At 37.9% G+C, this 25,631-nt stretch overlaps 1 protein-coding gene across 1 annotated transcript; it reads left to right on the top strand.

Annotated features, from left to right (window-relative positions):
• The first annotated feature begins 259 nt into the window (after nt 1-259).
• LOC145786588 (peroxidase-like protein 3) lies at nt 260-12,734 on the top strand. Its single transcript, XM_082598271.1, has 12 exons — nt 260-432; nt 2,207-2,334; nt 5,887-6,000; nt 6,437-6,597; nt 7,331-7,473; nt 7,662-7,830; nt 8,122-8,291; nt 9,495-9,683; nt 10,182-10,409; nt 11,768-11,892; nt 12,196-12,322; nt 12,536-12,734. Exons 2-12 carry the CDS (start codon nt 2,260-2,262, stop codon nt 12,541-12,543), a joined length of 1,509 nt encoding a protein of 502 aa, XP_082454397.1. The 5' UTR covers nt 260-432; nt 2,207-2,259; the 3' UTR covers nt 12,544-12,734.
• Nucleotides 12,735-25,631: the final 12,897 nt, after the last annotated feature.

Below are 25,631 nucleotides of genomic sequence, written 5' to 3'. Positions count from 1 at the left end.
TCATTAGGTTGTTTATCAGTAAATGTCCGATTGCGAAATCGTTATTATGTAAGAATCTTCTTGCGAACGTGACATTCTAGAGACTTCTGTTGTTTACATTTAAATGCTACGTGACCGAACGATGGTTCTTTATGATGTAACCTTCTCGAAGTTACTGGACTGAACAGCCAACTATAAATAGTGGTGTAGTTTGTATTCTGAGATGCTGAGATTATTATTATGGTGATTGTTACGAGTTGATTATGAGAGTTGTGCTATGAGTTGTGGATTGGTAGTTGATGCAGAAATTAGAGTTATTTGAGAAGCCGTTCGTTAAAGTTCTTCAAGAAGTCAGATTATCATTTCGCTAGTAGAATTATTCGACATTTAATTGACTGCTTTTCGGTTGACCCATCAAACTACGTCATTGAATCTTTCCAAGTCTTTTTTCTGGTAAGAGATAGAAAGAAAACGTGTCCCTTTGTATACCGGACACTTGTATCATTACTCGATAGTGAGCTGATAGATGAGCATTATCGCTATATCTTATCTTAAGTTTTAAAAAAATTGGCCTTTCAGCAACAAAAGTGCCCTTTTTTATAATCCTGCCCTCCCCAGTCAAAAATTGTTTCGGCGCCCCTGCTGTTACTCGTGCAGGACATTTCCTTTGAAAACTCTCAAATTTCCAATAAGTAGCTTCTTACCCTTGTGCGTTAAGTGCACTATAATCTTTGTAATAAAGCTGGCCACCATTCAGCGACTCTACACTCTCTCTGCTCGTCTACAGCACGTCACATCTAGCACATCTCTAGCATGTACGCTACCCTAATTAATTGTTCGTAAAGAATTGTAACTGTTTTACGAACAATTAATATTACGGTCAATTGCATGCACGAAGAAGTGCTTTACGAAGAATTGTGTTACGAAGAAATAATTTTACGAACAATTGCTTACGAACAATTGTTTATGAAAAAAACGTCGGACACGCATGACAATATACCATGACATGACGCGAATCTTTATGTCGACAATTTGCAGTACAATATATATATTGGCTTCACAAAGTAGGGGAAACAATCTATTTAGTAAATAAAATTAAAATAGTCCACTTGCTTTTATAGTTTGGAATAATCTAAATAAGACGAATAAGCAATTCAACGAAATGTAGCATTTTTTGTAGATATTTTCAAATATTGAAACGCTAACTTTCACAAGAGACTAACTTATATCTTATTTTTGCGGCCCTGAAATGCCATTGGTACCACTGCCCCAAATTAACCTCTCACAGGATCTACCAATGCGAATTGATATTGGCGTTGTTCCCGATCTTATTTTTAAAGGAATGTTTCGTTTTATTTAGCTAGAACCCAAAGTCGTTATGAAAACTCTAAAGTAAGCTAACATTCTGCCAGAGTTGAATGTGCAAAACAGGGGTTCCAAAAGTTTGTAGCCACGGGCCCAAATGTTGTTCCTTCAGGCCCCACTTAGAGCTCCACTGGTCTAACATATTCTCCATTTCAACATTTGTTAATTTTCAGCCACGTCACTTCTCGTTTAACATCACTTCTAGACCGCGCATGCGCAAACGGAAAAAAAATCAAACTTTTACTGCGATGATTAATTACCAATCAAATTTATTTGAAAGGACAACAAACTGACGAAAGTACAACCGCAGTCTACATACTTGTACTTTTGTATCATAAGCATGCACTTTGAAACAATGCCAGGGGCTTTTATTTGCTTGTTCATTCAATCAGACTTTCACATATGCTTCTCGTATCTCACTTCGAATACACTACTACACCCAATACAGCAGTTTCCAGTTATTAAGCCCAGTTTGGTCTGTACGAAATTACTAAATGTATAGGAGTGGCAGAGAATCGTCTCTACGCTAATAGACCCAGCAGCTTAATAACCTCAAAATTGTCTGGTCCGGGGAAAGGCGGTCGAGAGAAAGTAACTGGCTATCCTACTCTCGTTAGTGCCGAAGACTTATTGTAATGATAACCCTATCTTCTCTTTCCACGATTATTGGATTCAAGCATGAGACTCATCTCACCATTGTATTAACTTTATCACTTACGTGAAAGCACAAAATGCCTTAGAATAGAAAAGGGTTCGGAAAGGGAAAGACAACTAGAAACATCGTGGTGCCTTGTACACAACAACATTTCATGGAAGTCATTTTTAGATGCAATTGTCATTAAAACCGGTTTTACTGTTTCAGGTGATTTTCGTGCAAATGAAAACACAGCTCTAGCGTCTTTTCACACTTTGTTCATGCGATTTCACAATAAAGTTGTGAGAGAGCTGAAAAGAATTAATCCACAATGGACCAGAAAAGAAATAATCAAAGTATTGTATATCTTTTGTTTCAGAATCATTTCTGTATTATTAGAGTTGTTTTAATTTATTTAGTTTTTGATGAATTTTACACATCATGGGTATGCAAACAATATTGTTAATGTCAATTTTCTCAAGCAAACTACAAATCTTGCAAATACTTACAACTGTTTCAAAATATTTGAACTTCCCAGTCAGAACATCAACCGTTTTTTTTTACATTGATTTAACGTAAAAAAGAACAAGCACCTTCTCGTGGTTCCTCCCGTCAGTACCATATCTTTAAGAAAAAAGATATGCGAAGCGAAGCTTGTCACACTCGAGCAAAACAGGCCCATGTTCAGCGCAGGGTGGATAGGGAAACGCCCTTCTCAGGGCGCTGCAGCTCCTCTGTCGAAAAGTACTGACGACCCACCGTATACTGCAGCTGAACACCGAGGGCATCACGGCCAGCAAGCTCAGCATCATCGAGTATCTGGCCACAAAACATCAGACCCTCGTTATTCTCCTCCAGGAGACCCACTGCACATCTGTGGATAAGTTGGTATTACCCAACTTCACACTCGCAGGCGCAACCATCAGCAGGAAACACGGCCTCGCCACGTTTGTCTATGAGCAACTGAGCTGGACGCCAATAGACCAGTCCAGTGCCCAATCGGAGATAGAGTGGTTATGCATAGACATATCAGGCTATCACATCATCAATGTCTATAAGCCACCACCCTTACGCTTAACACCAACAGCCATCCCAGTGTTCCCCCAACCCAGCCTCTATGCTGGCGATTTTAATTGCCACCACGTTGACTGGGGATACAACACTACCAACACCGACGGAGAAAGCCTGGCCTCATGGTCAGTCAATAATAACCTCACCTTACTGCACAATCCCAAGGGTGCAGCGAGCTTCTTCTCCGGACGCTGGAACACTGGTACAAACCCGGATGTGGCTTTCGCAAGTGATGACCCCGATAATTGCCAACCGGACAGACGTGTGCTAGAGAAGTTCCCCAGGTCCCAACATCGACCCTCGATTATCACGGCTCCAACGCTCATAATGCCTGTCCCGAGCAAGCCTGTTAAGCGATGGAACTTCAGAATGGCTAACTGGGAGTACTATAGCCTCATCACCAATGAAGCCACACAGTATCTCCCATCCCCTCACACCAACAACGTGGAAGAAGCCTACCAGGACTTTTGTGATGCAATAACATCAGCGGCAAAACAATCCATCCCCCGCGGCCGACGAAAGACCTACATACCGTGCTAGGATAAGGAGTGCGAAAGCCTCTACTCCGACTTCCTCCACGCCCCTCAGGGCAATGACACCAACAGCTCAGCCACAGCTCTGCTGGCAAGGCTGGACTTAAAGAGAAAGGAGCGCTGGACAGAAGCCGTTGAATCAATCGACTTCACGCACTCCAGCCGCATAGCATGAAGTACACTGAACAACCTAACTAGCAGATCACGTGCCTCTCGTCAACAATGTCCCGTTTCAGCAAATTCCATCGCCTCACAACTTGTGGAGAACGGGAAATACAAATCGAGAGACCGTGAATCAGATAGATCCGTTTTGCAAGAAATGACGGACCTCTGGAGGGTAACAACCCCAGACGGGGACAACTTCTCGGGTGAGTTCACCCCGGAAGAATTTTCCGCCGCCCTCCAGCACATAAAGCCAGGTAAAGCCCCGGGCCCTGACCACCTATGCCCGGAGTTGATACTCCATGCTTCTGCCTCCTTAAAATCCTGGTTAAAAGACTTCCTTTCCTGCTGTTTGTGCCACCTGAAAATTCCCAAAATCTGGAGAAGAGCCCTTGTGGTTGCAGTTCCTAAGCCGAAGAAGCCCCCAGGGGACCCGAAGAGTTACCGTCCAATCTCACTGCTCTGTATCCCCTTCAAGATCCTCGAGAGACTCATCAACGCCCGTGTCGAACTAATAATAGATCCGCAGCTCCCCCGTGAACAAGCTGGTTTCCGACACGGACGATCAACCGTAGATCAGGTCACACTTATGACCCAAGACATTGAGGACAGCTTCTCGGCTAAGAAGAAGCCTGGCGCCGTGTTTGTTGATCTCACGGCTGCCTATGATACGTATGGCATAGCGGCCTTACCTGCAAGTTACTCCGTCTGCTCCCTGACAGACACATGGTCCATATGATGATGGAACTTGTGCAAAACCGCAGTTTTACCCTCACAACCGGTAGCGGTCGTCGAAGCAGACTACGCCGGCTTAAAAACGGCGTCCCACAGGGCTCAGTCTTGGCTCTTCTCCTGTTCAATATATACACCTACGACTTGCCCCCCACCATTTCCAGGAAATATGCTTACGCAGACGACCTGGCACTCCTGCACTCAGCAGAAAACTGGCAGTCAGTGGAGAGGAACCTCAGCCAAGACATGCAAACACTATCAGCATACCTCCAGAAATGGAAGCTACAGCTCAGCAAGTCAAAGACAGTGTCGGCGGCCTTCCACCTTAACAACCGGGAGGCACAGCATGAGATAAACATCAAGATTGATGGGGAACGCCTGCCCTACTGTGCCGAACCTACATACCTCGGCATAACCCTGGACAGGTCACTCACGTACCGCCGGCACTTGAAGTCACTGCGCAAAAAACTATCTACATGCGTCGCACTTTTGAGGCGACTGCCGGGTTCCGGCTGGGGAGCTGGTGCTAAAACTCTTCGTACAGCTACCCTAGCCCTTGTTCATTCCACCGCTGAGTACTGCGCGCCGGTCTGGTGTCGTAGTTCTCACACCCACCAGATTAATACCGCCATCAACGACGCACTGCGTACTGTGACTGGATGCCTGCGTCCCACTCCAACGGACTGCCTACCCATCCTAGCAGGCATCCAACCCGCTGAGCTACGCCGTAAAGGAGCCACGATTTCTCTCGCTCGCCGTGCTTTGGACCCCGACCATCTCCTCCATGCAACATTCAAGAGACCACCACCTATAAAGCAGCGGCTGAAATCAAGACGCCCCATTGTGCCTGCCGCACAACAACTCCTTAAGAACGCAGAAAAACTTGGTTTAAGTGCGGCACACTGGACGAACCACATGTGGAACACGGAGTGGCAAAATCACACCTCCACGCTCCGTGACTTCATACCCGACGCCGATCCCCGTCCACCAGGGATGTCCCTCGCAAGGCTTGCGTGGGTCAGGCTAAACCGCCTCCGAACTGGCGTCGGCCGCTTTCGTTCGGACATGCACAAGTGGGGCCTGGCTCCTTCATCAGAATGCAAGTGTGGTGCCACGGAACAGACCGCAGAACATGTCATCCACCACTGCCTAACCCACCGGCCTCCACACGGTGCGCATGGTCTGAGGGTCCTGGACGACGAGACTGCTGAGTGGCTGAAGATTTTCTGCCCTCCAATCTAGCCTGGAAAGATCGCTCATACGCCATCATCATCAACGTAAAAAATGCTTGATATGCTGTCTGGGTTAGCATCAGTTGTGACGATGATCAGAAAATATTACCTTATCATTTTCCAAATTTCTACCCTACCATGGGAAACCAAACCCCACTAATCTATAATTACATTGCAGAACGCAAGGATGATTGTGTCAGCCATCACCCAAAGGATTGTGTACAAAGAATATCTTCCAGAGGTTCTTGGATCAGATTTCATGAAAAGATTCGGTCTTGAGTTGATAGATGAAGTGAGTGTTTCCGTTTCATTTTGAGAAAAAGTCACTGAGGCATGGTGATGTACTACGGTTCAATAACTTAACTTATTTTTAACCTGTAGCTGTCAATGTCATTTTTAGCAAAGAAATTGATAAATTGCTGCGCAATAAAGTACCATATTTTCAGTGTACGTCTTGATCTAACAGTATCTTTGAATATTTGAGGTATATTTTACAACCAGGCTACATACAGTATATTATACAGTGTTTATGAGGTTACCTTTATTGTGGAAAACAATTCCTTAGACTTGGGTAACTGTACAATTGCAAAGATGACTGGAATTAAGCTTTTTTAGTCGTATATCGTTAAATAAAAATTAATGTTTTACCAACATCCAAATGCAAATGAAAACTTCCTAATTTGCACTTACAAGTGATTCAAAAACCATTTAATTTGTTAACTTTAAAGGGATATTGGAATGGTTACGACACATCATATGACGCTACCACATCAAATTCGTATACTACTGCTGCAATGAGATTCGGACACACTCTTATCAGATCATCTCTATCAAGACCTGCTCCATCGTTCAACCGGCCTCAAGGGAACTTACTGAGACTTAAATTCATGTAAGCACAGAATGTGGTTGTGCATCACCTTATCAAGAATGCTTGCACCTGTAGCTTCTGCTTCAGTCTTATTGTTTGAACTCTGCTCACTGCCTTTCCCATTGAAGTTATCTAGATGATGGTTATAGCTGCCGAATATATACACACTATAGTACAGCGGTTCCCGACCTTTTGCCTTGTCGGCACCACTTTGCAATTACCAACCAGTTCTTGCACCCCCTCCTAGGATTGGCTGAGAAGTAATAGTCGCCTACAGTTCGAAATGCTAAAACAAATTTGCTTCTTACTATACGTCATATTAGAACAAACCTTGATAATTCAGCATTCCCGCATCGCCTAGGCACAGGGCTCGCACCCCTTAGTGGTGCGTGCACCCCTGGCTAAGAACCCCTGCTATAGTACATGACGTAACACATTTCTTAACTATTATTTATGGAGATGTATTATTCTATATTTTTTAACAGCAACTCATAACCTTTCAACAGCATCTGATGAAAACAATTTTATCAATGCCGATGCTCCCTAAAAAAAACAAGCTTATTTAGTTATAACTATCTCTAAATAAAGTCATAGTAATATCAATGGGGTTTGACATCATTTCTCCACACAGAAAATTATTTATAATAAACTATAACGTGAGTAAGGTATTTCAAAACCATTGATGTGACGAAATATTTGTTCGTCTGTGGGGCAACAAAGTGAATTTTCTATAAAGCTTTTTATTTTCTTCCAGGTATTTCAACTCGCATCCCTTGCTCTCAACCACACACGGAGGAGCAAATTCCATATTGAGAGGATGTGCCAGGGATGCTGCAGAGACTGCAGACACGTCATTTGTAGAGGATTTACGTGATTTTTTGTTCCTTCCAACAAACAGTACGTTGTGTAGTCTGTTTTGAAAATTAAAATATAGTAACAAATCTGGGGAAAGTTAGAACAAACTGAATTTATCCACAGCAAAGCACAGTTCTATTAAACATCAGGGTGGCAACTGACTAGTGGACGATATGGTCATTTCGATGTCTTCCTATCAATTAATTATTATCATGATCGATTGTGTCTAGGTGATATTGGTCAAGACCTTTTGGCTAGAAACATACAAAGAGGTCGTGACCATGGTCTCCCAGGCTACAACGTTTATCGAGAGTTCTGTGGCTTAAACAGAGCGAAAGTCTTTGCGGATTTTAACGACTTCTCTTCAATTAACATTGAAAGAATGGCAAGAGTATACAAGTAAACACTAAGAAAATGTGAACATCTTGTAAACACTATTCTATTTTATTTGGTTAAACGTACAGTAGTTGTGTTTTAGATGATTGCTTAAAACAGATGCATTGTGTAGCATATTTGTTGTTTATTGGTGTTGTTATTGGAGGAACTAGTCAACTAAAAATCTTAAACAGCTTTTCATTTTAGATGAATAGTAGCATAACAATGTTTGGTATAATTTGCTCTGCCGTCTTGCTTGACATTGAGGTCTTTTTTGCAACATTTATAGTAAGCTATCCATTGTTTACATTGTAGAGATGTTGATGATGTGGATTTGTACATGGCTGGGCTTGGGCAGTTAAGCACAACTGACGGGTTGTTTGGAGCAACTTTCTCCTGTATTCTCGGCTACCAATTCAGAGACATCCGCAAAGGAGATAGACTGTGGCATGAAAACGGCGGTGAATTTGCCGTTTTTACTCCAGGTATTTTTTTACAAATAACAAAACAAAGAGAAGATCAAACGTTTTTATTTCGTGTTACAGTTTAAAATTAGAAAATTACATGAAGAGTAGCTTATATGTTTCTCGGTAATCGATAGTAGCAAGAATTCGCAGCTATAGACATCGTGTTTCGCCAGGTGTAGGCTACGTCGGAAGGCGTAGCCTACACCGATGCATAGCGCTCAAGTCCGCTTTCCCGCAATGCAGGGTAAAGATATGACAAACAAACAGTCTTGTGCTGAAAGTCCCAAAGAACGCTCCTTTCTTTACAAGAGTAGCTTACTTATACAAAGGCAATCTTTACAGAAAACATTTTTGCTGCAGGTTACAATATGTCTGGATGTAGAAAGTTATTGATGTCTCAACAAAACGTCCAGAGCCTAAAACACAGAATCTAAATTTGAGCAACACATACTATTAATACTACAATAAGTGCTCGATGCCAAGCAAAAAAACAAGCATAGCAAATTAAATCAAATGTAAGCTTAGTAATGACCTTCTAAAATCTTTACAGCTTGTTTCTCCTTAAAAGGAGGATCATCAGAAGGTCCATATTTTATTTGAATAAAGAACTTCTGATGATCCACTCTCAAGGTGAAACAGGCTATATAGGTTTTAGAAAAAATCTACACTTAGACAATTACATTATTTTCATCCTCAGTGTTACAAATTAAATGTTAAGTTTTTTTAATACTTAACAGTTGAAATGTTTTCGCCCCGATTAAACAAATATCGCGACCATTCTATAAAGGAAACCGTTATGTTAGCAAAAATTGCTAAAACAAACAAACAAAACAAACAAACCCCATCAATTGCTCACTTGAATATAAACTCCTGGTCTTGTAACCAAGAATAAGATCGCTGGCTAAAATATAGGACCCATGTAGCATGTCGTACAATGATTCAACAAGACACAGTCGCTTGTTCCTACTGCAGAGAGGCGGTTTTTTGAAAGTCAACCGTGTGGGTCAATTTGAGTCAGTTAAAATCAAGAGTCAACTAGTTCATTTGAAAATTGCTCTTTGAGGTGACAGATAAAGATGGAATGTTGCGCGACTTCTTGACGTCTAACGCCAACACAAAAGATTGTGATGGAATTTGTTTACATCGTAACATAATGTTTTTTAAAGTTGAACGAGGCTGTTCACCAGGCATTTTGTTACATAACAAAGTATGTTTTTTTAGACCAACTTCAAGCAATTCGTCAATTCAGTCTTGCAAGGCTTCTTTGTGAGCTCGATGACATGGAGGTGATTCAGCCAAATCCTTTCCAGCAAGATAGCGTAAGAGGAAATCAGAGAAGGAATTGCAGCACATATCCTTGCCTAAACTTAGAACCTTGGAGAGCCTCAGTAGACAGCTCACCAAACACAGGTACAAATCAATGCGATAACTTAAAAAAAAGATCCACGCTTTTATGATGTAAGTATTATAGCTTCTTATAAAAGTTTAGACCATTTGCAGAAAGAAATGTTGGCTTGCCAATCTAGAGGATCGTTGAAAACCTATTACCGGTACTATACTTTTTATTGTATCCAGGCTAACACCCGGTGGTTGAAGATTTAGAGTAAGTAAACGGGAAGGCAAGGAAGCCAATCTTTTTGTCCACCTTCCCTCCTTCAGGCATGCCTCAAACATTCCAAAGACACAGCCGTATGCTCTTGAGCGGTGTCGAACTGGCGCCCTTTTGAATGTCTTACAATGGCTCACACCACTCGGCTATGCAGTTGACAGACATTGTTTTAATTGATTAGGTTGCATTAGTACGTATTCTTTACTTTAATAATAATAAAAAATATGAAATAGGCAGTGTGTATTAAATATGCATAAAGCTATCATACGTATAGTGCTTATTTGTACTCTGGTTTGTAGCTACAACTCCAGAACTGACTGTGTGGTTTCCGACTGTATACCAAAACGAAGAATTCATCACAGCTCCACAACTTCTCAATTTCCTGCTGCAAAGCAGGCCTGATGACATCTGCAGGAATATCTTGGAAGTGGAAAAGCGAACTGTTAGTGGAAACATTCAATTCCGTTTCAGTTGTCCTCCAGGATTTATCAGAGGAACAGATTATCCAAATGTGGATGCAAGCAAAGGTATTGAGACAAGGTTTGATAAACTAAGGATGGAATAACCGTCATGTAACAAAACATGAAACAAAAAATATTTTAAAAGTTTAGATGAGTAGTTGTTTTATTTCTGCTTGTCATTAAATTGTGAACTCTTTCACCTGTTTTGAATTTGGATGAGGTTTCGTTAAGATCATTAAGATTTTAAAAATTTTGTCTTTGGTCTAACTGTTATCTTCTTTGCTGCAAATGTTGCTACAAATGGCATATAATATATATTTCATCAAAAAGGTTGTATTTCTATTATATCAATGTAGAAGCCCCATCTGACCAGTAAACAATTTAGTACTTGCTGCAAGTTTCTTTGAAATAATTTTCCAAAAATATGACATAGCAAGATTTTGCAAATATTCTGGCTACATGCAGTTGTTGATTGAAAGTTTTAGAGGTGAAATTTTCGCTGCTAAAATCACCACTGGTGACACTTCAGAGGGAGAGAGATATGTGTTTTATTTGCCCTCCTGCACGAGAAAAAAATCGAGTAATTACGCAATAGAACACATATGTAGAACCAGAGTAAACGGAATTTTGTTGCAAATATATCCACAAGTTTCATATTGCTACTAAATGAGATTTTATCGCTGTGGTTTATCGTATCCAGGCTTACACCCTGTGGTTGAAGATTTAGATTAAGTGGACGGGAAGGCAAGGAAGCCAATTTTCGTGTCCACCTTCAGGCATGCCTTTAAGTGTCCTGCCAAAGACACAGCCGCATGCTCTTGAGCGGTGTGGAACTGGCGCCCTTTTGATTGCCGTTCCAATGTTTTCACCACTCGGCTTTGCAGCCGACATCGCTGTAATCTTCTTCATCGTGTGTCACACGGCCGTAGCCCAGAGCATCACGCAGGCTCTTGCTCTATCGTTGAACTCGGCCAAATCCTGTGCAGAGCACCTTGCTTTTAGGTCAGGGCATTCGAGTAGATGTTGCATCGTTTGCTCCTGTCCGCATTTGCAACTTGTGCTCCCCATGGAATACCCCCAGTGTCTCATCAAAGTTTTACACCTGCCAATACCAGTTCTTAAGCGGTTGAGGCATCGCCAATACTTCCACGGTTCACGTTTTCCGGGAGGAAGGCTCTCCATGGGTGTGAGCTCCATATTGGCCAATGTCGGTCCGGCTGCCAGTCTCTCCTGCCATAGTTGAACCCGCACATTGGCGGCGACATCGTCATGACCTAATGGGACAACTGAAGCAAGGAAACTTTTTCTTGACTTCAGACGCCTGTGTGCTGGAGTTTGTAATGAAAAGATTATGCTGTCATCGCTTGTAATGAAAAGATTACATTGAAGAATCGTTAGAATCGCCTTGGTTATCTTTGTTTTAGGTATTTGGACAAGTTTCGTTGATGCATCAACACCAACCAACACTAATGGAGATGATGATGAGTCTAGGAACAATCCTCCTTCATCTTGCGTACATCCTCTTGCTATTCAAGTATTTCAGGGAAATGTAAGAAAAATGTAGATCCTCATAAGAAAAGTTTGAACTGTAACAAAGCATGATATTCAATCTGTTAAGTGTCAAAATCAATTTGTATTCCAATTTATATTCTTTTTTTTATGAACATTTTTTTTTCTGCTTTTTTACAGTCGTTAAAGTATTGTAAGCTGTTCTTTTACTCATTTCTTTTGTAGACCTTTTAGAATTGTAGAGTAGTTTTTTTTAACTGCAGCTTTGAGGACAGGCGGTGTAAAATAGCTTCATTAATTTTACAATATTCAGTTGTCTTCAAAATGTTTGATTTCTTGACAGACTCCTGCTCGACAAACCGGTGATGTATTCAGCACATTCAGTCTTTCTGCTGGCTTTGTGTGCAGAGGAATTGATCAGCGGTCTGGAAGATGCTCGGATTATAAAGTCAGATACTTCTGCAAAAGTCGTAAGTTTGTTTTACTTACACAACAACTTATTATATTTCGGTATTTTTTCAGATGTTTTTGCAACAAACTGACTATAGCATTAGATTTTCATGGTCTTCTCTGGAGCAATTTACCTTATTAGTAGAACACCACGTTTGTAATAATATATTTGCATGTTGTTATTGTTCATTATATTCACTGTAACTATCAAGAATTATTAATTTGCATTTCAGGTGTTTAAGACCGAAGGAGGAAGCTATCTAATTTCCTGTGTGCTGTGATAGATAGAGCAGTACATTATTGTCTGCGGTGATATTTGAAGCATTGGAAAACAAAGAAATAAAATATTTCTGTTTCAAAATAGTTTGATGTTCACACAGAATATACACGGCGACCACTTACAGTGTATGGCTAACTTCATAGAAAGCAAATTAAAAGTGAAAAATAACAGAAAATCTGTGTCACATGCTTTAATAGGGGAGATGTTAATTTCAATAAATTTCGATTTCAGTGAGCCAGCAACAGAATATTTTAACACCTCTGGTAGTCTGAAATATATTATTTGAAGTTTCCATCTAAACTCTTTACTTCGAAGACAACTTTTCCAGAAAGGCAATATTTGCGACACGAAAACTTCTTCTCAAATTTCATCTAGGTCAATTTCGTTTACGCTTGTTTGCTACTTTACTAAAACTCGTCAACGTGTTACGAGACAGCCGCTGGCAGTTTTTCTGGGCAAAGATCTACCAAAAAACACTAAAGTGGCCGTTACGATTTGTGCGCATGACTATGCGTATGCGCAAAAACGTGCTTTGGTAAATTTACGCTGTTGTAAATATAGCCAGATCCTGCTTTTTAATTAGCCTCAATAGACTACATAGCCAAGTGACGATCGCCCTGGTACGACACCGAAAAGAGTACAGGTCAAAATAGCTCAAGAGCATGCGACTATGTCTTAACAGAACACTTGGCAAGCCTGAAGTTGGACAAAAAGATTGGCTTCCTTGTCTTCTCGGCTCAGAATGAAAGTTTGAAATCGTCACACAAATAATTTTAAGATCAAGAAGCCGTAACGTATAGTAGCAAAATCGGACCAAGGCTACTCTGTGCAATTACAATTCAAATTACAATTTTAAATTACAAACTTAGATTCAAAGTTTGAAAACGTTTGCCTTTAATTCCGAACCTTACAAAATACTGAGCTTTCAAAATCAAGAAGGCTGCGCATAAACTTGAGGTTAGACCGGTGCTACTTTGAGATCTACAATAGGGCAGGTCGATTTTATACTTTTTTTGGAATATTAAAGTGAATAATGTACCGGTAGTTAGATTTAGCTGAAAAACTCACTTCTGTGAAATATCAGCCATACCGGATGAGAAACGGCTTGCGGAAATTGATTTGAATTTTTTTCGACTTTTGAAAGAAAATTGCATTACCGCTAGATAGCGCAAAACCAACTTCGAAAATGGCTGCTTATTTTTCGTTTAAACTGCTTTGACTCAATCCTTCGGGAACTCAAAATGAAAACTTTTATGTTCAGGCGTACTCTTCGAAGTAAAAAATTAATAAAAATGAAACAAATATTCAGTACACGCGAACTACAGTAAGTGAAAGTTGGTTAGCTGAGCTACAGCTCGGACTGCAATTCGTCGTAAGAGTGACAATAATGACCTTAAGACGGAAACGGCCGGCGCATATTTCTACTGAGAGCTTTGGCAACAATTGCTTTGTGACGATTTTCGAAACCGTAGGAAACTTGCGAAGCTTCCGAAACCAGTTTTACTCATCTCTCCACACTTTGCGAATGTGAAGGTACATCAGAAATGTTCAGCTTCCGATAGTTGTCAACTTCCTGTGTCAGTGGTGGGTTTGAGCTTTCAAGATCGCTGATATCCACTAACTTTTGCCACTCGTTTGCATGCCAGTTGACTAGTGGAATCTTTTTTGCTGCCCTGTGCTCGCTAGAAAAATACAAAAATAAGTTAGCGACTGCTGAAATTTTTGCTATCGACGCCAAGAAAAAAACAGTTAAGATTTTGCTGCTGTCTGTAATTTTTCGCCGATAGCTTTGGTTTTTGCTTTGGCTCGATCCAGTTTGGACTTATTCATAATGATGTGACGGAGATCAACTTCCGGTCTCAAAAGATGTTTTATGTCATGTAATAATGCATTGCCAAGCGATGATTATAGTCGCTCCTCACAAGCTCTAAAGTCTAAACGGAAAAAAGGAAATTTTACGGTGCTGTATTCGCAGGCCGGCACTCTTTGCTTGTCCTAAAATAAAACATGATGGCATTAAAAAAAAGTAACTTACGGTAATAATAAATCTGTGATACAAATCAAATGTTACTGGCCTAAATTATAAACATTCAAACATCAGGGATTTATGGCAAACAAAGGTAAAATAGTTTCGGTATATAAATTTTTAGGTTACTTATACTCTTTGTGCACTGAGCTTATTAAATAACATCAATATGATGCATGTTTTGATTTTTTTATTGTGGTACCAATTCATATGTATCACTTTCAATCGACTAAATAAATCGTGCATACCTTGTCTGACGCCGAACTTGACGTGCTTGAGCTACTTATCCATTCGGGTAATTCTGATGGTCCAGGTATGTCGCCTTCCTCCTCGTAGAAGTCATGGGCAAGTTTTTGTAGCCGTTTTTCATTATTTTGTGCTTTTGAAACTGCTGATCGATCAACCAATAGGCTAACATTTGAGATACCTTTAGGATCAATTTTTAGCGTTTGATCCATCAGATAAGCTCTTTCTTCCAATGGAATTTTGGCATTTGCAGAGAATACAAAGAGAATGTGCTCTTTCTTGCAATCCAAGAGCTTGCAGTTGACTCGAGTATCCCTGCATGCGACAACTTCCAGCGAACAAATACATGCCCAGATTAGCTTTTGCGTGTATGCAGTTTATCCAATTTCAATAAATCTTAATTTTTCTGTTGATGGCTTTGTCAGAAATCAAACGTAGGCGAGGATTTAGCTTAGCCTACTGCCTGCCAGATAGCCTACTAATTAAATCCTCGCTGATGCGCAAAACAATACCCCAAATATTTCTTTTAATTTTAGCATTATTAAGGTGGTAATAATATTGAATTAGTTGTTTATAAGTGCTAGGTTCCGTTTTGGCAAGCTCGCAAGGGCCTCCATGATGCTGTTCACTTTGTCGTGTTAAACGCGGATTTTCTTTTGGCATGTTTCAATAAGAGTTTGTAAGCAAGAAAGTTTATCACATACTAGCTGAAATTAAATAAGATTTAAAAAAAAATTATTTAGATCAACTAATTCACTGGCTTGTCAAATCATTGCTCAAAACGATCTATTATATTAATAAAAAGCACATTTCCAATGCTGTAATGATAAGCTGATTAGGCTTCTCAATCTAATGGATAGCCTAAGTAGAAAGAGACGCGTCAGGCTTATAACAAGCACTAGGCCTACAGTTTATCACTGAATTAAGTGCTTAATTTCAATTCGAGCTAAACAACAAGTTTTTCACTGTTCAGGTCTCCTATTCTTATAAAATCCCGCTAACTGACTGTGATTAGGTAGGCCTACATCATCTATAAAGTATGGAGAAAGTCATCGCGCGTTTGCGGCTGTTATGACGACTTCCACTAACGGCGCTACATATTCGCGCTTTTCAAAAAAAACGCGGGGAGCAACTTTTAATAATTTAATCGTATTTCCGCAAGCGATCGTTGCACTTTACTTATTTTTTTTACTTGCGAAAGATGTTTTTCACTTATTGGCAACTACCGGTACTTTATTCCATATCAAATTTTAAAATCGACCTGCCCTAATCTACAAACCAACATATGATATGACGAGGCCCGTTTTATTTTTTCTTTCCGTATTGTTGCCATCTGCAATTTCCGCTGTTATCCCCACAAATAAGATTTTGGCGTTTCCGAATTTCTGCATTTCGCTGTGACGTCACACTCGTAACTGTCACGTGACTGTTCTATGAATAAACCTCATAAAAAATTGTTGACGTCGAAGTATGGGAAATTTTATAATATACTTCATGCTTTCTCTGAAAAGTTTAGTAAGCAATTCACAATGTGTACATTTCTAGAATAATATCTCATGCCAACGAAATTACCCATTTTGGATAAATAAAGTCATGAAGCATTGCAACGATGTGAAATTAATGACTTGGCCAACTGAGTATAATGCTACGGTATAATGCACTGGAAAAACCTTACGATCGCACAGGTTTCCATTTGAATGTGTCAAAACAGCGCTGTTCAAAATCCACTCGTACAAATCTATATGCTCCATAATTACAGTATATTGAATTATAAAGACAAGAAAACAAACACCAAAGACTTGAATCTTCTTTGAAAGCTTTAATGTTCACGAAAAGTAGCATACAATGGATTCTCGTGGAGAGGCATTCATAAAATTGTTTGTTTTGTTTGTTTGTGAAATCGATCAACAGAAGATATTTTTGTTCGCAGCTATTTATTCATGAATATCTTATACTCAGCCTACGCGCTATAACATACCGGTTTCCGAACAGGAAACTTCTTCTTTCCACAGATTTCAAATTGTAAACAAATAATAGACCACTAGTGTAAAAACCAACGGAGAAAATAAACTACGTGATATCTCGCACTGTTACACAAGTGAAGTGTTTAAAACCCCACTAGTCAATTTTTTTGAAGTGTTTGCAAATTCTGTGGTTGCACGTTTATGTACCCTGCCACAAATATATAAAACTGTCATTTAATACAAAACAATTTCCTCAAGTGCAATGCACTGGAAGTTGTGCTTTGTAAATGTAATTCTTATCAAGTAATCTGCAAATATGCAACGAAGTGTATATTTCATTACATTTAAATAGTTACTTTTGGTAGAAACGACCAAACAGTTTTAAAACATCATTTTTTTTTAAAACTTTAAGATGCAAAATTGTGGTCACAGTTCCACAGCATTAGCGTTGTGATGTTGAGCTATATAACGCAAGTGACATATTTAGAAACCCACCAGTCAATTTTGTGAAGTGTGTACAAATTCAAAACATTTCTACTATGACTTGCAGGCACAAATGGACTTTTAATTTGCAGAAACAACAACAAAATCTTTACTTTGCCAAAACAAATTAAATACTTCCTTCTAAAACTAAAAAAAGCTTTTGACATAAATTCATTGTTAAAGGCCTATTTCACACTAAATAAAGTCACCCCATTTTTCAATAAATCCAAAAAAAGTAGTATAGAAATTTCTTTTAGAAGTTACGTAATGCAAACGAATTCATTGAAGATGGTCGTGTTGATGTATTCTATATATTTATATGATGAAATTATACTAAACTCAAATAGAAAACGAACCTTTGACATGCAAATTGTAGCATAATAAACTGCAAATAACTTGTTCACAAACATGGTAATGTTATTGCTGAGATAAATTTTATATAAGGTTTAAGTGCTTTCATTATAAAAATAAAGTTTCAAAGAGACTGACAACCCTTTTCCTGTTGCAAAAGAGACCCTAGATCATTCGCACGCAATTTCACAATTCTGCTTCATCTATTGTCATGTCTTGACCAAACAAAGTTTTTTTTTTTCTACTAAATCTTATTTGGAGCATATCTAGCTAAGGAGGCACTTACAGGCCTATTATTTATATCTTTGTTGTTTTTATCGATGTAGAATATAGAAAATTTGTCTCGTGCTACTCTTCGTTCTGTTAATAATTACTTTGGCGATAAGTTTCGTGCGTTTATTGCAACACGGCCGAGAAATTTCCACAAAAACGGGGTTTCCAAATACTTTCCCTAAATCTTTGTCCTTTCCGGTATAACATCACGCATGAGTTGGGCAGTGTTCATGTGATGTAGCGTCATTGTTGATGAAGCAATATGAATCTCAAATAAAACACATCAGACAGCAACGTCATTCAAGTAGGTTATTACAGTTTCATTTCATCTTTGCACAATAAAACATACGAATGAAATACCTAAACTAGCTCAAAAACAAATTGAAAACTACCCCAAATACTTTTGTTGAATTTTTTGGGTGAGAGTAAAAGCTTTTATGTCTTATTTTTTTGTTTGTTTATATATTGAAAGAAAGGCATGGAAAAAATGAGAAACTATTTGTCAACCGGTTCTGCAACAAATAAATTGCAAAATGAAATTGTAATGCTGTGTGGGAGATAGCTAGTTGTGGATGGTATAAAAGATTGACTTCGAACAAATGCTTTAGAGTTATATGTCTATTTGTCAAGATGTATAAAAGTGTAAAACTTTTTGAAGAAAATAATTTACCCATTTTAGTTGACTGGGTTGTTTTTTACTCATGAAAGGAAGCATACAAGCAATTACAAACCCGAAAACTGGACTTCTATCAGCATCAGTATTCCAGGGATCCTTCCATTTGTGTGGTCATTTTAAAACTAACTCTTACAGGATATGGGAAAACAATTTGGTTTCATAAAAGTGGAGCCATTTTTGTAATTTTTGAGCAGATTGACATTCTAATTGAACACCTGAGGTGTAAAACTACTTCTGTCACATTTTGTGAAAATGGAGTTATCACTAAAAATATATTGAAGGATGGTCAATATCTGTCGTCGCGCAAAATTTGAATCAAAGAACGGCTTAATTTTGCTAACACACACTGGTGTTTGCATAAAAATAAAAGATTAAACAACGTCGAAACAACGTCAACTTACTTTATTTCAAAAGTCGTATTTTGAAGCTAAGTAGTTCTTCAACTCAGGCTTTCAATTTCCGATGACGTCGTTTTAACTACAACATATAATTTTAAGCTGTTGGTATTGGTGACCATGTTTTGAATAGATTGAAGCTGTGCAGTAGCTGCAAACCTTGCTTTTTAAAAAAGTTTTATCAATCTGAGAAAACGTCTCTTTAAATTTGTTCGAGAATCTTGTCAGTTATTTGATAATATTTTGTTGCAAACCACTTTTTTTTTAATCAGAATATTAGAAACACATTAAAACATATTTCGTGCTTAATTTCGACAAATTTTTTTTCAGTTAATGCACTTGGTAAAAACATCACCATTTCCAACTCATCATCGTATTCAAGTAAAAATACTTCTTGGAAATAAATTGTTTGCAAATGCGCATGTGCAGTTGTGCACCCCATAACCGTATAAGGAAAAGGTTGTTCAAAGTACTGTAGCCTACTTGTAGCCTACTTGTGAGCAAGTGACCTTAAAAGAGCGGTTATTTTGACAATTATCACATAAGAAATAGGTAGAATGAAAAGCATTGCTAATTGGCTACTTTTATTAACGTCTTCTCACATATCCCTTTTTTGTTGCGTGTGATGGATATAAAAATTACAGATATATTTTTTTTATTTAGTTTTACACACACATCGTTGCAAGGATTACGCTGCACTGAGCCAGCAATAAATGCGGAGTAATTCTTTTGCGAATTTTAGGCTTACATAACTTTTAGGTCAGCAATGCTTTTCAACGTAACGAGAATTTAAACAGAGAAGGGACATAAAATAATTTTTGGCAAAAGAAATTTATTCATTAATTTTGATAAGGAAACACTTTTAACTATTTTTATTACTTCAACTCTGATTTCTTTGCCGTAAATGGGTAGGCTACTGCTGCAAATATACACAATTATTTAGCCTACTTGCATCATAAGTTTTTGTTATGTATAAGTCATCATAATTATAATTTCATGTATTTACAGTATAAGTGAAGATGGTAGCTTATGCAATTTTCTACTAAATTTAATAAAACTTTTCCAGAAATTAAATGCTAACAAAAATCAATTGATAAAACTTAATTAATGCTCTGAATACATTTAAATAAATGAAAATAAATCAATCACCGCAACAAAAAAATCCAGTAAAGTTAATTTTATTCACAAAGCAACCAAAATTTCCACAAACTTTCTTAGTTAAGTTAAAACCAGCCTTGCATTGTATAAATTTAATCGAAACAGATTAAAATCTTAAGAATTATGTGATAAATTAGTTACGCACATGTCTTGGAACTTTGTTTTAGGAACCGTAAAATAATGTGAGATGGTTGGAATATGTGAGAATTTAAAAGAACTTTTAACTTTAAAAATTTAAGTTCAGACACTAAAGTCAAAGATTTTATTTTTAACACTTTCACGCAAGATTTTCCATTAAAAATAGGAACAAATTTAAAAAAAACTTTGCAATAAGAGCAAAGTAAAGAAAAATTAACATTGAAAAATAAATTCAAAAACATGACAGAAATTTATATTTTGTTTTCTAGTCAGTTCATTTCATCATCGAAGCAATTTCGTTTTATTGTCAAATTAAAATTAAAAATAAACCTCACGAAAGTGTTAAAAATCATCCTAATATTCAAAGTGAGTGGCGTTGTGTCGTGTTTGAAAAGGCTATAATAATTTTAAAGAAGATCTTAAAGTGTTCGAAACACAATTATCAGGAATGCAAGCTGAAAGCTATGAGTATATTCAAAGTTTCGTGAATTAATGTGAATAATTTGGAAAATACATTCACGAATAATTTTAAACTATATTGAAGGCTTATTGTTTCAACGTGCATTACGTAACTTAAATTAAATTTTGAACGTGACTCATCATCATCAAAAACGGCAAAATATCATCGACATAATGTAAATACAGTTTGGGATAAAAATCACGATAAAGCTCATATATTTAAATGTACAATAGGTGGATTTGCAATAATTTATGGACTTGTTTTTGTAACTTAACCAGTTGCCAGATTACAATTGCTTTTATTTAAATGAATTTTGGATCATTGAAACCATATAGGCTACTGGTGGAGTAAGTTCAAAAAATAATTTGATAAAATATGATTTTAAAAATTGCAAAACGAACAATGGTCTGGGAAACGAGCTTTCCGTGACACCACATAAAATATACTCAAGGTTAAAAGTACAGCTGATAGTAATGGAAATGCATATAGCGAGGAAGTAGATACTGTAGATAACTATTTAGCAAATAGAAAGGTCCGTTTGATGCCATGTAACATTAGAAAACTTGTTTTGCAGACTAATGTGAAAAATCTAATTTCAGGGCCATATTACCGATGAAGGTTAGCCTTTCCAAATGGTCAAAACGCATACTTATGAAAGTAGTCTAATTAATTATTCTGTGTCTTTCAAAATGTTCTGCTTTGGTTTTCTCCTAATGACAGATCTATTGACAACGGTGTTCACTTTTCATTTCAATGCCACTATACTACATGGGATTGATAATAATTTAAATAACTCAGCAAAAACTTCGGATTTTCCTCTTCAATGTGGCCTATGATTTTTTCTACTGCCACAAAGCATAATTTATCTCAATTACAATTTGTTATGTTCAAGAAGTATGTTACTTGCAGAATTTAACCATTTCAACCAAATACGGAATAGTGCACGAAAGAAAATTATAGTATGATAATTTTTGCGTTTGATTACTGGTTTGGCAGTTTGCCAGTAAAATTGCATGCAAGTCTGTGTCGAAAGAGTGAAAGTATGTTACACCATGGTGAAATCTTTGGTTTGGTTTGACAGAAATGCTGACTCGGCATATTGCAGCACAAGTTGATGTTTTATTTAGGTCACAATGAACGTATGCAACCACGTCACACGCCTGTCGTATGTGTCATATTTGGAGAGAGTGGAATGTCATGCTGCGATATGTCTAAAAGAATATTCTTGAGAGTATTGAAAACATTTGTTTCAGTTTTTAAATAATTAGAAATCATGCATTTACTCTGTTGATGTTTTTTCTTGCTTAGATTTTGTAGCAGTAGCATAACCTAGCCTACTTTCTGTACATTCGACTGCATTTTTTTACTCTCATCGGATGTACTTTTGTGTTTCATCGATTTTCATTACCGTATTGTGTATGCATTACATTGTATAAAAATGCAAAAAAATGTTTGAATGAATGCTGAGTTTATGTTTCATTGAGAAGATCAGAAATGCAAAAAAGTTCAAGTTGGGTTACAAAATGAAAGTGTTCAGCATAAAGTTTGCAGCAACAAGTAATGAAAAATTATTGCGTTGGAAACCACATCACAGTGGTGAATAATTTTGAAGCCAATGGACATATTGCGCTATATGCTTGGCAACGTGATATACACAAAGACAAAGTATCCTTTGCGCTGAACAACTCTGCACATTCTGCCACAATCATACTATAGGATAATATTGATTGGGCATGCAACAAAAAGAACTAATATAAACTTTGTAATGTCTTGTTTACCGTTGATTTGCTTGATTGATGGTTGTAAATTGTTCTCTTGTGGTGAGAAAGCGTCTTGACAAACATAATCCAGACAGTTTTGCATACTAGAAAAGGCTCCACTCACCCAGCTACCGTTACCGAGATTGACAGAGTGATGTTTCCATTTGTTGTCTGTGAATTATTCCATCTAACACGTGCGTGGAATGGAGAGCAGTCTCAAAATGCTGAAGCTCATACCCCGAGAATTGAACCAGCGACGCTTGGTCTTACTGTTTCGTTGTTCATAAAAGCGGTCGCTTATCTAACTAAATAGTCGTGGTGAACCATTTCTTGCCGTGCTGTGATGTTTGGTAGAAGCAAAGTTAACTCAAGATATCACTCTAGAAAAAATAAATAAGGGGCCCACATTAGCTTTATTTTGAGTTACAGATACCATTTTCTACAAACTATTGGCTCAAATTAAGTACGGTATCCGTTCCATGGCACACGTTTCTAATTACATCAAAGCATTCAATCTATGGTCATTAGTGGAGTTGTTGAAAACTGCCACTTGAAAAGATTCCAATAACTCACGTTTACCACACACGACATAAAATGGATCAGAAATTTAGCACGAATCAAAGAAAGTGAGTTTTATTCAAATGAAGCAGTAAATGCTGTCATGAAACAGGCCGATAGAAGAGAGGACCTCAAACTTAACAAAAATATTTTGCTTAACAAGAAACACATTTTGAAAAAGTAGCCTACATCGTCGCTTTACTCACAGCACTGGTTTACATACTTCTGTTATTTCTTTTAAGTCTCAAAATAAGCTTGACTAGACTTGCTTGGGAAATTCTAATTAAATCGCAATTTTTGGGCCACTCAAGGCTATTTACAATCTTTCCTTAAACATGTCATTCAGTTGGAGTAAGTTTTGTTGCACAGAGATGACGTGCTAGGCAACAACAAATCCAAACATATTGGTTAAATTTGGTCCAAGATTGTTGCATATTGTCACGTAAGATTAAAGTTCAGCCATTGCAGCTATTTCTGTTTTAATCGGAAAATTTAAAATCGATTTGTAATGGTTGTGTTTGGCACCAGTGATTACTTTCCATTTCAATCGTCATTTGTATAAAAATGCATCTTTTTAACTTTGACATATACAGCACAAACTGCTTCAGTTTCAGCAAACGTTTTGCATAAATTTATTTTTCCCTTCAATCGATTTCGAAACGAATTGCTTTCCATACAACCAATTTAAGGATAATAACTTATACATTCACTTTATCAGGTTCAGATCTGGTAAATATCTGATCAGATCCGTACCCAATCAGGAAAGATCTGCACCAGATAAAATGGTTGTCTGGGAAGGTACATAAATGCGTAACTTTTATTTTATAACCAAAAACTGCAGTTTCAAACATGTAGAGTAGGGTGACCCAAAAAAAAATAAATTTTGATTTTTAAACTTTTACTTGTTTAGACCTCTGCATTATAGTCCTAAATGACACCTTGCCAAGTTTTGTTGAGATTGGTCCACATTTGACGCCCTAGCAGTGGGCCGGTACCCCCGCCGGGTCAAAATCGGCCAATCTGGCTGTATCTCAGCAACCGATAGGCCTAGAATGCTCAAACTTGGCTTTGAAGAAGCAGAATGCATGGTTTCCTATCTAACTTCCAGAGGGTTTTGGGGTCTACACCAATTAGTTTATGAAAAAAATGCAAAAACACATTTTTAACCAAATGTGGACCCCATAAACGTGTAATGTTAAACTTTTAGTTCAATATACAACACTAATTGACTAATGACACAAAATTTAAAATACAAGCAACTTTTGTTTAATCATAGACAAGCTTTATTGCTTTACCACTTAACTTTTAACCACTGACCACTGCAACTACCCATTAAATAATTCAAGACAGTTTTTTTTTCATTTTTTGTATTAGTTTACCACTTAACATTTCTTAAAAATGATTTTGTGGTTGTGTCCAGCTTTTTGGTGGACAATGACTTCTTGGCCATATCTCGAAGTTTGGATTGGTAAGCATGAGTGACTTTGACTGCTTTGTCCAACTCTTTCTCACTACTTGGGGCAGAAGCCCTTTCCTCAACATCAGTGACCATGCCCAAAACTCTCTCCACAACATGATTTGTAGCAGGCATGTTCTGTGGCACAGCTTTGAACGATGAAAACTCCTTCATATGGTGCCAGGATCTGGGACTTTCATGAGTCAGACATTCAAACTTGGGAAAAATTCTGATGAGTTCAAAAGAGTCTGGTCCGATCAAGTCCAGCAAGCGAGTGGAGTTTAGAAATGCATTTGAACTAAGTCCTTACCAATAACGGCTCTCTCAGAACTTGATCGAAATGTTTGCATCTTTTGCCACATTTAGACCTGGGTGGATACTGGATATGCTCGCACGATCACTTGTAAAAGCAAACAAAACGTGGCACTCATTGAGGTACCACAGGTGCAGGTTGAGTTTCGTGCGTGCAGTAACAGCCATTTCAAGGAAAAGGTCCAGGTAGCCTATGTTGATTCTTTTAGAGGTGAGCTGAATGGCATTTTTGAGAGTGTTCCACATTTCCAAGTCATACGCTGCAGCATTTGTCAAACTTGGGGATGTAAACCAATATTTAACATAAAAAAGTGTTAAAAAAGCAGCCAGTGAATATATATTCCCAAGGCCACAATCTTTTGTAAAAGCTGGATTTTCTGATAACTGCTGCTTGAACAAGGCAATTTGAAAGGTATAAATGATCTTCGCCATCATACGTGCTAAACACACTTGGAGCCTTGAACGTATAATATTGTATCCACGCCGGAATGTACCACCAAGAAAAAGAATGGACAATTTAGCCAACTTTTTGTAATCTTCTTGTATGTTTATTCCATTTTGAAGCCAACTGAACAAGAAATCTAGAACTGATTCTTTAATTCTATTCAATTTTCTGTTGTTCGTTTGGAAAGTTTCATAAACTTAAACATAATATATTGTTCACCCAAACTTCTGCAAAGCTTTTAAATACAGCTTCATGTGGTGATTCTGTGTCACCGTAGACCACTGAAGCTGCTCCACCACAAACAAGCTCCATGATATGATGCCTGCAGGCTAGTTGAAGGATACTGTG

This window comes from Aplidium turbinatum, chromosome 17 (genome assembly GCF_918807975.1).
Source record: "Aplidium turbinatum chromosome 17, kaAplTurb1.1, whole genome shotgun sequence".
Taxonomy (NCBI): Eukaryota; Metazoa; Chordata; class Ascidiacea; order Aplousobranchia; family Polyclinidae; genus Aplidium; species Aplidium turbinatum.
Note: the sequence above shows the minus strand (reverse complement) of the source record. Positions and strands in the feature narration are given on the sequence as shown.

Excerpts from the sequence above, each read along its gene's own strand:
- LOC145786588 (XM_082598271.1), top strand. The coding sequence starts at position 2,260 with ATGCGATTTCACAATAAAGTTGTGAGAGAGCTGAAAAGAATTAATCCA. Across the intron at positions 2,335-5,886 it reads CCAGAAAAGAAATAATCAAA|AACGCAAGGATGATTGTGTC; the intron begins GTATTGTATATC and ends ATTACATTGCAG. Across the intron at positions 8,292-9,494 it reads ATTTGCCGTTTTTACTCCAG|ACCAACTTCAAGCAATTCGT; the intron begins GTATTTTTTTAC and ends ATGTTTTTTTAG.